At 41.4% G+C, this 13688-nt stretch overlaps 1 protein-coding gene across 6 annotated transcripts in view; it reads right to left on the bottom strand.

Annotated features, from left to right (window-relative positions):
* The window catches only part of atp2b1a (ATPase plasma membrane Ca2+ transporting 1a), a 38462-nt gene that overhangs the window by 9670 nt on the left and 15104 nt on the right, over nt 1-13688 (bottom strand). For all 6 annotated transcript variants that reach the window (XM_046071740.1, XM_046071736.1, XM_046071741.1 and 3 more), the window contains exons 3-16: nt 9583-9780; nt 8993-9250; nt 8652-8777; nt 6760-6921; nt 6364-6402; nt 4229-4384; nt 3868-4082; nt 3318-3560; nt 2983-3224; nt 2144-2381; nt 841-1020; nt 668-755; nt 466-572; nt 97-288 (exon numbers count right to left, since the gene is read on the bottom strand). In XM_046071740.1, the coding sequence (XP_045927696.1) occupies nt 97-288; nt 466-572; nt 668-755; nt 841-1020; nt 2144-2381; nt 2983-3224; nt 3318-3560; nt 3868-4082; nt 4229-4384; nt 6364-6402; nt 6760-6921; nt 8652-8777; nt 8993-9250; nt 9583-9780 (2444 nt within the window). The remainder of the gene's footprint in view (nt 1-96; nt 289-465; nt 573-667; nt 756-840; nt 1021-2143; nt 2382-2982; nt 3225-3317; nt 3561-3867; nt 4083-4228; nt 4385-6363; nt 6403-6759; nt 6922-8651; nt 8778-8992; nt 9251-9582; nt 9781-13688) is intronic.

The following is a 13688-nucleotide window of genomic DNA, read 5'->3' on the forward strand; positions in this document are numbered from 1 at the left end:
ACAAAACCTTTCACAGTTTAAACCACCTTCGCACTAGAGACCAATGCCTTCTTTTTTCTTTTAAATCAAGGGGAAACCGACTCTGCTAGTGCTAACCTGTGTGATGCAGGCTCCTGTAAATGCTACGATGACAGCCACCACATTGACAGTGAGCTGAAACTGGAGGAACTTGGAGATGCTGTCGTAGACGTTACGTCCCCACATGACGGCTTTGACGATGCTGGAAAAATTGTCGTCAGTCAGGATGATGTCAGACGCCTCCTTGGCTACATCTGTGCCGGCGATACCCTGGAGACAAAAGACATGATGATCAACAATCAGACTGCATCTAATCAGCATATTTAAAATTCTTGACCAGTTTTACTGAACATTAACTGTTGTGACATGTAGGTAATAATTACTATTTAACTTTTTTAATTGGACCGCTATACTAATTAAAAAGATAGTGAACACAGATAAACTCACCATAGCAAAGCCAACATCAGCTTTCTTCAAGGCAGGACCATCGTTGGTACCATCTCCTGTCACTGCGACTACTTGTCTCTGTTCTACCACTGTGCTGTCAATAATACCTAGAAATATAAAACATGAAGATTTAAAATGCAAAAAACTAGTGACAACAAAACATTCTTGGTCCAATTTAAACAATCCAGAAATACACAATTACCTTTCACTAAGGTGTGTTTGTCTGTTGGGGAAGAGCGAGCCAGTACTCGAAGTTTGGGCCAGATCTTGTCAATGCGTTCTTGTTCAATCTGGAAACATGACACAAAACCCTAATAGAATCCCAACAGTACATTTTCAACAGTCTCTGAGGTACAGTATTTTGCTGTGTCCCACCTCTCCTTTTTCATTGCGTATCCTTCGGTTGAACTCTTTGCCCTCCAGGCAGATAAAGTCATCTCCAGGCTGTAGGATTCCACACTTGCTGGCAATGGCTCGAGCTGTGTTTATGTTGTCCCCAGTTACCATCCGCACAGTGATGCCAGCACGCTGGCATTTCCTGATGGCGTCTGGGACCTGAAGGAAAGCAGAAACACAATGAAGGAGGAAATGCATGCTATTTTTGCATATCACTGGCAGTATCAAATTTAAATTCACTGTTTTGTGAAGTGGTCAGAACATCAAACTCTGCAGCTCTAAGCAAGTTTATCTCATTGTTTAGGTTTTGTTCAAATTCAGATTTACAAAGAGACTGTATGGTGAGGTCTCACTGCTCTTATTAAGCACCGTCCAAACAACAGGCAGTTGTTTCCAGCAAACAAGTTGAGTGTCTGCTACCTGCCCAGACAAAATGGTAAATGAGTGACTGAAGAAGAAAGTTGATCATCTAGCAAGCGAATGACCCAGTTCTATTTCAAACATTTCATTTAGTTGCCTCACTGTGGAACCACTCCATCAAAAGCCTCTACCTCGTAGCTTCTGTGCTGGTTCAGTATTTCATGCTTGCGCCAAAGTGGAGCCACTCCTCATGTGATGATGCGGAAAGATTATGCATGATGATGGAGCATCTCCTGTCAAGGCCCGGTGCCCAACAGTCCAGTGGAGCAAGCTAACCCATTAGGCTGCCAGTACGCTTCTTCAGAAGTGCTTGTCAAATGGTTTTCATGCCGTGATTGGCCCGCAGTGGAGAGGTGAGAAAGGAGGTAAGGTTTGAACTTCTCTCTGTAGCTCTCTTTTGTCATTCTTGATGAAACTGTTTCTGTCACCGAGTGCAACACTATGAAACTCTTCTAGGTGAGTCTGAGGTGTCTGAAAATGTGCACAGACGTGACATCCAGTAGCACAGAGCTGCTGACTTTGTAAACTGTGGAGCTGAAAAAGCTGTCAATTCCACCATGTCTAAGCAATTTGTCCCACCTTGGGATTTATCTTTAGTGCTGGATGTCGTTTCCTAGACATCATATGAACAGTTTTGTTAATGGCACTCGCATCTGGGAAATTCATTAGTGGTAGTTACCCACTTTCAGTGAACCCACAAGAAAGTTGTATTTCCCTTGTGAATCCTTTCCCTGATTATCATCCAAGACATGCAAATCAGTTTAGTCTAGAAATTCAGTTCTCTCTGCCTTTTTCAATTAAAAACAACAACTTTGATATAACCATAATGCTAATGCGTGACCTTGCAAGTGTAACCACCAACCTCGGGTCTCACGGGGTCTTCAATGCCCACCACGCAGATACAGGTCAGTCCACTGAGGATTTCGTTTTCATTGTCCCAGTCAGGCTCACCCTCAGAGGCAGGGAAATCTCTGTATCCAAGGCAGATGGTCCTCAGGCCCTCTGAGGCCATGGGCTCAATCACTTTCTTAACCATGTCATCTCTGTCCCGAGGGCGAAACACCTTGGACTCACCATTTGCTGTCAGGATTTTAAAGCACCTGGGAGGTGAAAAGGGGATATATTAATATAGAAGTGCAGAGATAAGGGTAAAAGTGTAAAATATCCAGAGGAAGAAAAGCATTAAGAGAGATGTAGTTGAGAAATGTGGATGAAGATGGAGATAGGGACCGAATCATAAATGGAGAAAATAATTTAGATAAGATAAAGGGCTAAGGCCAGAAGAAAAGACAAAGCATTTGAATAGTGAGCTGCAGTAGTAAGAACTCACACTAAGCCCTCTGTGGGTTAAAAAGAAGCCTGCTTGGTTAAGAGGCTTACAGAGTTGTTACCGGCTCATTTTCTCAGTGCCTGTTTTTAAGTCGCAAAGTAAGGGGCTTGGGTGGGATGCACTTGAACTTCTTAGCTGCTTAAGCCATTACACATATCATTTACAGCAAAGTCTGGCCAACTGGAACAAGTAAAAATCTTCGATTCAGTAGAATCATCTACGTGGACAGAGTTGTTCACACTTCATACATTCAGTGTCTCTTCAGTATGGAATTCCAGGTGAAACACTGATATAAAGGTAATCCATACAATCCAATATATAAAACATGCAAAGTGAACACCAAAGATGACTGCTGAAAACTGTTTTCTTACTTTTTTAGGAGAATCTCAGAGGCCCCTTTGCTGAACATCCGGTAGCTGCCATCAGCCATCTTCAACACAGTGCTCATAGACTTGCGAACTGAGTTGAAGGTGTAGACTTTGTATAGTTTCTCTTCGGGGATCTCCATGCGAATAGCCTGATAGTCACGCTTCAGGTCATTAGAAAAGCCAAGCAAGGCACATTCGGTCTTGTTACCCACCTGCCGTGGCAGGCCCCCTTCTTTCTCTGGAGGCTGAAGGGAAAAAGTGGCAAGACGGCAAGTAAGGCAATATTAACGGTGACATATACACGTATATTAGAGCAATGTTTCTTTTCTCTGGCCTACCATGATTTTAGTAGTGTAGGCGCAATTGACTGCGATGCCCAGAATCAGGATGTCTAAAACGGAGGAGGGGATGTTCTCTGGTTCGGGGACCTTCTTGTAGTGTTTCTCGGCGATGAAGGCTTGCACCACAGTCATGCGGTTCATGGTGAGTGTGCCAGTCTTATCAGAGCAGATGGCGGTAGCGTTGCCCATCGTCTCACACGCATCCAAGTGACGCACCAGGTTGTTGTCTTTCATCATTTTCTGTAGAAAGAGAAAACAGGGTATCAAATGATTAAATGCAACTAAATTCAGTGTGCCATGCAGAAATGGAACAGTGCATTTTCTGTGCTAGACACAGTTTTAACTTGTACACCAAAGAAGTGTGTATAAAGGCCACAATATTGAAATGAATAGCTCATTGATTGGATAAAGCCCTCTGTTGGCTAATAACTTCAGCACATCAGTTAGCCAAGTCTCCTTGTCTTAATAGCTTGGGCTGCTAGTTTTAATAGGCTAAAGTATAAGCTGGTCAGCACTAGGAAAAGATCACTTGGCTAGGAGGTCTTACCTTAACGGAGTACGCCAGGGAGATTGTTACGGCCAGGGGCAGGCCTTCGGGAACCGCCACCACCAGGACAGTGACGCCAATGATGAAGAATTTCACAAAGAATTGGATGTAAATGGGTGTGCAGTCCTTTACCCAGGGCAGATTCTGGATCCAGAAGGTGTCTACTACAAACAGCACCACCAGGATAATAACAGTGATGGCTGACATAACCAGTCCTGAGGGGAATGAGAGAATGAGAAAGAGGATTTACACACGTTACTTATAATAGAGTGATTCTAAATAGAAAACGTTATAGAATGCATCAGTTTGTATGTTTTATAATCTACCGCATGTCAGAATCACATGTTTTGGTCTGACTCACCTGCTTTGCCAATCTGTACAGCTAGTTTGGTCAGTTTACCCTGGAGAACAGACTTCTCTTTCTTTGGCAGGCTGGATTTCTTCTTCTCCTCTGCTTCTCCTCCTTCATCACTGTTCAGAGGCTGCATTTCCATTGCAGCACCATCCTGTGCTTTAGCTGCAGAATAAGAAAAAAATTGTTAAATGAAATGACAGTTACACTCCGGTGTTGACCATCACATTTTAGTGATATCAAGGGACAAATGGAAACTTAATGTACACAATTTGATTTGTATTCAAAGCAACATTGTGTTCAGTGTCTTCATATTTTAACAGAATACAGGATTTAGGGGAAGAGCACGTGTCTGAAATGAAAAGGATTCCTGATCAAACCAGTCTAGCAGTTGTAACAAATCAGCATATGCCAAAGCACACACAAGAGCTGCGTTCTTCAATCAGGCACTGAATGAAGCCTATTTAGATTTGCCTATTTGCTTAAATTTGCAAGACTTGAAATAGAAACTCACTGTTACACTGGTGAATGAATCAACGGTAAAACAAAATAGATCAACAGGTTTGAACTGGATTTTATCCTGACGTCATTTGATTGTCTGACTTAGCTGGTAAAAAGTCACAGCACGTTGCTTCAGAAAAGCATGACAAAAGTACCGTATTATGCAAATGTGTGTAAAACAACGAAGCACCATATTTTAAGATAGCAGATTCAATAAAAAGTGACTGCCAAGAGAAGAGCCGTCACATAAAACATTTTTGCATGCTTTTTTTTTGCTTCCCTTTTATCCATGGAACTTGGGAAATGTCACTGTAATTATGTTTGCAGTGATCTGACTGCACATTAATTAGCTGACAGATTTGGAAGTGTAATTACCAAACTCCCACCTAGAGATTTAAGGAACAGGTTAACTAGCTAGTAGCATTGAGATCTGTCTGAGGAATCGCCGCCTCCTCCTTCGACAGCAGCCACAGCAGTTGTTGCCAGTTAAATTCCCATAAATCTCTTCCTCAACATCCCTCTGGACCCCCCTCCCTCGCGTGCAGAATCGACAGGAATCCCAAACCCACATCTAACCAGGTAACCTTGGAGACGCAAAGCCTCTAATGGCAAAGGAGCAAGGAGAGGCAGCCGGCAGGCCAGCAGGGGCTGGTCTCTGCCGTGTCACTCACCACGATAAAATAATTTGTAGCTCTGCCGGGCACTCTATTGCTGCGGTCACAGGACAACTGACAAATCTTTTCCATCTCTCACTTATTGTCACTTTGGCTGATATTACCACCATGTTGTGTAATTTCTGCTTTTTATAAGCACGTCCAATTTGTCAATGCTTAAAGCTCCATTTACTATAATATGGACAGCAGCATGGTATTGTGTGTGAATGTATGTAGCAGGAAGAGGAGGGGCATTAACACTGGGCAACTGCAGCTGCTGTGGACTGGCTTGTTCTGCACTTACATGGCCTGTGTAATCTCAGTCTAAAGGATTACTGTTGATTCCTGGCAGGCAGAGGGAATCTGTGCACCAGGGGCTAGTGCCAGGGTTGTGGTCACAGACCCAAGCACCACTGATCATAGTGTCCCAGCAGGACTACAATCCTGGCTAGCTGGCCGAGTTGCCACTAAACAGCCTCATTATCATTGTTGTAAGTCTGAAATTGCACCAGAGCAAGTCTTACAGTTTGACTCTGAATAGTTCAGATTGGGACATCAATAGAAGTCAAATTGTGGGGGCCTGAGGGAGAGAGAGATGGGTGGGAAAGCAGATGTTCTGGCCCCAGAATTGTTGCACGGCTTTAATCCCCTCACCACTAATCGCTATAACTGGATTCAGTAGCACCTGCTGCTCAAAGCGCAATGTGCAGGGAAGGACGAGAAAAGAGGAGACAGAGACAGAAGGGAGGGCCAGACAGTACAATGGATAGGCAAGAACAGCCAGTACTAGTAGGTATACACTGACATGGCGTCATGCAAAAATATGCAACTCCTCATTTCTTGCATAAAACCACTGCAAGCAATTACTAGCAAATTGAGGCTTTAACCTACATCCAGTGTTGGTGAAGGAGACACTGATAAAGCTACACGCCAATACAAAAAAGGTAGACGCTAAGCTATAAGGCAATTATGGGGGGGGAAGCAACTTACCTTTTTTACGGTTTTCCACAGATCCATCCTGCTTCTTGTCTATGAAAAAATACATCCTGGGGTCAGTAGTAGTAATGATGGGCAATATACAGTGACTGTACAACTATCCATAAGCAACTGCGGAACGTCCTGCATCTCAGCCCTGGACCTTGAATCTGCTGCTGAGGCCCTAAATAGGCATGCAACTTAGTAACCAAGTCTACACTACACATTTCTGCAAAAGCTCAGCTCTTTCAACTTTCACTATTAAAAAAAAAAAAAAAAAAAGTCTCAATGGAAGATGATGGAATCTTCCAGAGAGATGCAAAACTGGTGGTATAATGTAAATGTCCATGCTAAGATGTCCTCCTGCTATATATATATATATATATATAAATAAGCAATGACGATACTAACTTTTTCTCTGTTTCTTTTTCTCCTCCTTTTCCTTTTTCTTTTCCTCTTCGTCGTCTTCATCTTCCTCTGCACTCCCAAGTAAAGTGAAGATAATTCCAGTTTGAGAGTTGACACCCACAGCAGTGACCAGCATTTTCCCTGAGCCTTCCATTACATGGGTGCCTTTGGACAGAGGACGAAAATAAAAGTCAGTCAATAAGGGAGGGAGGAAAAGGGCATGTACAGTATCTGACTAAATGAAACGTGCAATGTTTCACTTTCCAAGATGACTTATACCATTGTTTCTGTTTATACTTTGGCAGGAGCCTAACCCTGACCAAATATACATTTCTAACTTATTTGTTGTTTTGACTTTTTTTATTTTGGTTCTAACTAAATGTTGAGCTAGATTCCTTTGCTTACTGAGAAGGTGGTTTAGCCAGGCTTTCAAGTGGCATGTTCAGCTACAAACAAGGAGAAAATAATGCAGGTTGTCAAATGGAGGCAATAAATACAAAAAAGGAATGGTGCACTTGCAAGAAAAAAGATACAGAAACACAGTCACTGATAAAAAAAAATACCCTGCAAACCTTTAATCAGCAGGCTTTAATCAAAAGCCAATTGTCAGTCTGGGTGGATTAATGGAAATCTGAGAGGCTACAACAGGGTTTCTGCCAGAGTGTAATATCTCTGGGTCTCCATCCCTCTAAGGGCACGGGAAAATCTTGTTGATTCACACAGAAAAAGCAAATAAACAGAAGAGAAAACAGACAGAGAAAGACTGAAAACAGAGAGAAGAGGAAAGGATATGAAAGTTCCCTCATGCCTGTGTTAATTAAAGGATGCTTTCCTTTTATTCGTGCGAGTGATGGCAGAAGGGATACAGCCTGTGCGCTAAGGGAAATCAAAAAGCAGTAGTGGAGCAATGTGTACACATACAGAGTACACCCCTCTCTCTTGGACGCGTGCCAGCGCAGAGCCACATGAATTACACAAGATGTGTTTCTCCAGAAGCCATACACACCCGAGTGGAGCAGTGAAGACAAAGATATCAGGCAGCACAAACACAGTGTAGTAAGGGGCTTTGCGCACATGAAATGGACTCTACACAGCAAAACTGAAACTATTACAGCTTTATATCTGGGGAGTGTTGGATGGCTGATAATTGATTACACTGAGCAGCAGGATAGGGACACAAAATTCACTTTCAATTTCTAATCCAGCTTGTCACAAAGCCATGCAAATTAACACTACAACACTGAATACACATAGAGACTTATCTTTAAAAGCACAGGGAAATTAGCCTCAGAGCAGGAGCTGTGCACTACACTGAATACTGATGAAGTCTCAGGATTCTACTACTTTCAATCTGCAGCTGAAATGGCTCATTTGTGAATAATCAACACATAAAAAATAAAATAAAAAGTCACTTAGGGGTTTCAGCTGTTCTTAGTTGATTTAAGTAAAATCTTCCTAGTCTCAATAAAGCTAGTAGTCAAATTACCTCACAGATGACAGTATGCTTCAATCATATGTCTATTTTGGGTTTTTTTACATCGTTTTAATTACTAGAACAATTTTTTTTTTTTATTACGTGATTAACGTCAACTTCCCCAGTGACCTGTAATAAAAATAAATGCATTTTATTACGATGAACTTGCAGAAGGGTCGTCCCTACTTTTAATTTTAATAAAAGACTGAACTCAACAAATTTTGAAGATGATTGTGTTATCTGAAATGAACTTATGTCTACAAGCATTGCAGATGATTTCTACATAGCCAGTTAAGATGCAATGTTATGTTTTCAATCAAAACCCCTTTCAAAAATCACAACCTTCCTTCATTGTCTTCTGGCAACAAACAGCAAGGACAGAGCTTTTGAGAAATACAATGAAATTGAGACTTTGTGTTACCTGATAACAGCATTGGATCTTTTTCTTGTGTTTTCTTAACATGGTCCGACTCTCCTGTGAGTGAGCTCTCGTCGATCTTCAGATCGTTGCCTTGGATGAGGACTCCGTCGGCAGGCAAAAGGTCACCTGAAACACACACAGACAAGATACATCTTTAATTTCAAGGAACAATAGTGTGCAAAAAATTTGAACTATTATTTTTGATAAAATTTGAACTATTATTTGATTATTTGATCAGATTACTTGATAATGATCCTAAGCATTCTTTATTGATATATTTATATTTTATCCATCAAATACACATTTAACTGAATAACTTAAACTTGACAATCTCTTCTTACCATATTTTACTTGTGCAACGTCGCCGACTACGATCTCAGCCACAGGAATTTGGATAACTTGTCCTCCACGGACGACAGTAAATTTCTGTTCCTGCTCAATGCGGCTCTGGAGGCCCCTAAACTGCTTCTCTTTACTCCAATCGTTGAACGCCGTCACCAGCACCACACAGATAACGGACAGAAGAATGGCGGCACCTTCGATCCAGCCCGCTTCCGACTCATTTTCATCCTCCGCACCGCCAGCTGCCCTTCCACAGTCTGCAGAGGGACAGGGGCAAATCTTTATACTATTTGTATTCATTGACAACTATAACATAAGTCACCTTATCACATCATCCCACCACTCAGGCACAATAAAATGCACAAACTGAGACTAATAAAAGCTTGTGTATAAAACACCAAGAAGAGCACATTTCACTAGATACTTACCGTGAAATAAATTAACTCAGTGAATGAGGCAGGGACAAGCAAGCACTTGTTTTAACATAAAAAACCCACCCCACACATAAATAGGCTGATAAACAATTTACAACAACGTGGATCAATAAATAGAATAGGAAACCGGATTGTAATGAAGTGTTGTTGCTTACGTGTTCTTTCGGCTTCTGGAGGTCTATAAAAAGAAAGGCCTAGTGAAACTACGGCTGCCACTTCCAGGATAATCAGTGTGACATCCTGTAGCGCCTCCCACACTAACTGTAAGAAAGTTTTGGGCTTTTTGGGCGGTATCAAATTCTGCCCATAGACTGTTTTCCGCTTCTCGATGTCTGCAGGCTGTCCACTTAAACCTGGGGAGGGAGAGGCAGAGGACACAAGCATTCCATTCGTTATGTCTTTCATTATAAAAATCCATCTTAGAATTCAATGTTATCAAATGAACCAAATATTCACATCAAAAAGAAAGCCTTAATTAGTGTGACACGTGATTTGAGCACAGATGGATGCATTACTGTAGTTCCCAGAACGAGAGCTCGTCACTGAGCTGTAGCTCTCGTCACTGGGCCTCTGAAAACATTAACCCCAAAGGAATCAGCATTTCTGACAGGACACTGTGGAGGCCACAATGCTGGGCAACAATGAGACACAATGAGACATTCTGCGGTCATGTTAAACATTTTCACCTCTTTCTGTCATGCAGGAGAATGTGAGAACAGAGGTCAAATCTAATCCTGTAAACTGCCTTTTTTTAAATACAATGACCGACTGACTAGAGAGGTTGAATCAGCTTTTAGACTCACAGGTGCCCATGTATACTACTGTCCTGTTGTAGAGTCATGTCCCTGACGCATCACACGTCTGGTTTGCCTGAGACCCATTCATCCATGTGCACAGAAACCATTCTGCAGCAACCCATTCAAATGCCTCCACATTCAAGGCACAGTCATATATTCAAAAGGGCCTTCCCACATTTGATGATGCATGACAGTTTTTCAGTTCTATTCATGCTGACTGACTGTGTGTGGGTGGCTGTGCAGACTGGATGGAGCTGTGTGTGTGTGGCGGAGAGGAGGTGGAGCAGAATTGGGGGGGCCAGGCTGGAGTGACTGTGTGAAACTGCTACTGACAGGCAAATGGGGGGGGGAGAGAGGGAGAGAGACTAATAGAGTGGAGCTACTGACGGCTGAAGGGGAGCCACATTCGGAATGGCATTGTCTTAATAGGGGAAAAGGATCGGAAAGGTCAACGTATGGACAGAGAGACAGAAGGACAGACACACATACAATAGAGGTACAATGCAAATCATGACACAAGTTTCATGTTCTTTTGAGAATCAGGCAAATCTTCTCATATGCAGTGAAATTATGTCAAAATAGACTACCGATGATAGCAGAGCTGCAACAATTAAGTTATTTGACTAGTAGATTGACAGAAAATGAATCTGTGCCTATTGAAAAACGATTTTTGTTAGAATTTAGTAATTTTTCAAGCAAAGATTTCTTCTCAAATGTCAAGACTGGCTGATTGTGTCATATGATAGGGAACCAAATACCTTTGGGTTTCTGACTGTTGGTCAAATAAAACAAGCAATATGAACACACTTTCTTGGGCCGCTGGAAATGGTAACAGGTACTTTTTCACTATTTTCTGACATGTGATAGGCAAAACAAATAATCAAGAAAACAATCTTAAGATTAACAGAATGAATAAAATCTTTGCAGCCATAGACTTTAGTTGAATTTTGGTTATTTTAGGCAGAGGGAACAGGTTTCGCCATGTCAAGGGCAAAGCGAGAAAGATGGGGTTATGACAGTTTCACAAAGAACAAGGGTTGGGCTGATAGACGATGCCATCGTCTGGTCCGTGCTTATAAAATATCCACGGCGACTTGTAACGTCATTGCCTACCAAGTTTCTAATCAAGTGAAGTCTGTGCGAGGTAACAACCCATCAATGGCCATCGTCCATCCCGATGTTTCAATGTAGACATTGTCCGATGGAAATTTTGTAGACATCGCCCAACCCTACATGGAACTGCTTTCTGACATTGAAATCACTAGTTGTATTTGTCCACGTGCCTGCCATCTCATATTAATCATGTACACACATCCTCACTGTCCTGATTAAACTTTCTTTTCAGTATACTGTGCAATCTGAGCACACTGAAATAAATAATTCATTAAATACTACCATTATCAACTGTAAATCTGATATCTTTACATCTCATACACTAAAACAACTATTGGTTGCATCTTGTTTGGTCTTTCACTTTTAGACAGTCAAGTTAACATTTTGATAGAAGTTTCTATCCCCATTCAACTGTTATTAAAACACAGCCACCGTGTGCATTATCCAGCAGTAAAAAGGCTGCTTTTGGGATTTTGAGGTGGGTTTTTGAAAACAGTGATAGTTCATTACCAATTAATTGCTTAAATCATTTTTTGCCTAATCAATCTGCATGTAAAATATCAGATAATAAATTAAAAATGTCCACAAAATCTAAAAGTGAACGCTTGCTTTGCCCGGCCTACAGCTACTATTATCAAAGTTGGTGATTAATTTTCTATCAATTGGCAGAACTGATTAATGAGTTCACCTTTGAGCTCTAAATAATTAAAGATACTTACAGAAAATGAGCATTGCATTTAATGTCAATCGAAACTGCTTTGTCCCCGTTGATTCTCACTGTAAATTAACATAATGCACAAATGATCAGTGACAATGGGACTACCCCTGAAGGAATTGCTTCAATCTATTCATAAAATGGGGAGGTCACTGATAAGCAGACTGGTGCATGTCGCGTACCATTGTGTGTTTAGAGCCAATTTAATTAAAACATGGCCTCTCTGTTTCATCTTTCTCTTGTTTCACCGTTTCATCGTTTGCTTTAAATGAGTTTGGTATACTTCATTAAAAGAAGAAAATAATCCTGTATCACTAGCTACATCGTTAATTGACATTACAACCTAACACGAACACATACTTTTCTAAAAGGGAGGTGAGAAAAATGAAGATGACTCATCAGCACAGCACATTAAAAGGCAATGGGGTTTATCCTGAATAGCTGCCTGTTGCTGCTCCCTGGCTGTCTCTCACCGTCTGCTTTAATTCTCTATGCCTCTAATGAAAACATGCTGACAGCTAATACCCCTTTCAATTTTACGCCACATTTTCCCTTAGTATTAGAGCAATAAATACAAGTGACAGGACGATCAACATGTCGTTCCTCCATTGGATACACAAACAGAAAATAGGTTGGCCTTGGCCCCTCACATCATTTTAGCACCCAGAGTCTGTCTCAAGTCAAGCAGCAAATCATTAACAATTTAATTCGGATGCTTGTCCCCAGCTGACCTGTCCGAGTACTGTCATTTTAGCCACCTGCTAGGGGTCAAGGTAAGCCTTTGCTCGGGGCCTGGCACAATTAAATCAAATAGGGTCACATTTTTTCATTTACTGCCTTCACATAACTGTGTGTAGGCAGAGATGTGCCAACACATTGTCCAGTACAATGGGCCACCCCTTACTGGGCAAACTGCTTCCAAGAGAATATGTAAAGGTTCATGCACATAAAACCCTACTTTGTGCAAACAAAAACCCTTTCTTCTTACTTGTGGTAAATGTCAATGGAAAATTAGGGTCCTTATCCAGACCATAGATGACAATGCAAGGGAAGAACTGCTATCAGTGTATGATGAGTATGACTGCAAATCACAGTGCCCGTCTGAATGGCAGAAGTTTGTCATAACATTTATGTAAACAATACATTATAAGTAGAGCTTATTCAAACAGATGACTGTCAGGGCACTTACACTGTGCTTTTCCATTCCCATGAGAACATTCTTTATGTAGATTAATTTAATTAACAGGTGAGTTGAATCAATGAAATTGGTACCTTACTTAATAATTTGTTCACCTGTGTATTTTCAGGTTGTATGTCCTCAGTGACCTTTGTTACATAAGCAAAAACACACAAAAAAAAGTGGGTATGTAAACATGATATAATGCTCACCAGAGCCGAACAATGATAAGTGGATTATGGGACCTCTGTAGGAGAGAGTGTGATCAATCAATTCTTAGCTTCACTAACAATTATGGCCTGGCCATATGCTACATGCGCTCACTGGCTAAAACCCATCTTATCATGTTGAATTCAAACATGAAGACAAGCTATACCAGCCCCCTGAATTACAAAGAGTAAACTATCATTTAACAATCTTAACCTTCCTGTTGAAAGGGGGGGGGGGGGGGGCAGGAAG

Source organism: Micropterus dolomieu, linkage group LG16, assembly GCF_021292245.1.
Source record: "Micropterus dolomieu isolate WLL.071019.BEF.003 ecotype Adirondacks linkage group LG16, ASM2129224v1, whole genome shotgun sequence".
NCBI lineage: Eukaryota > Metazoa > Chordata > Actinopteri > Centrarchiformes > Centrarchidae > Micropterus > Micropterus dolomieu.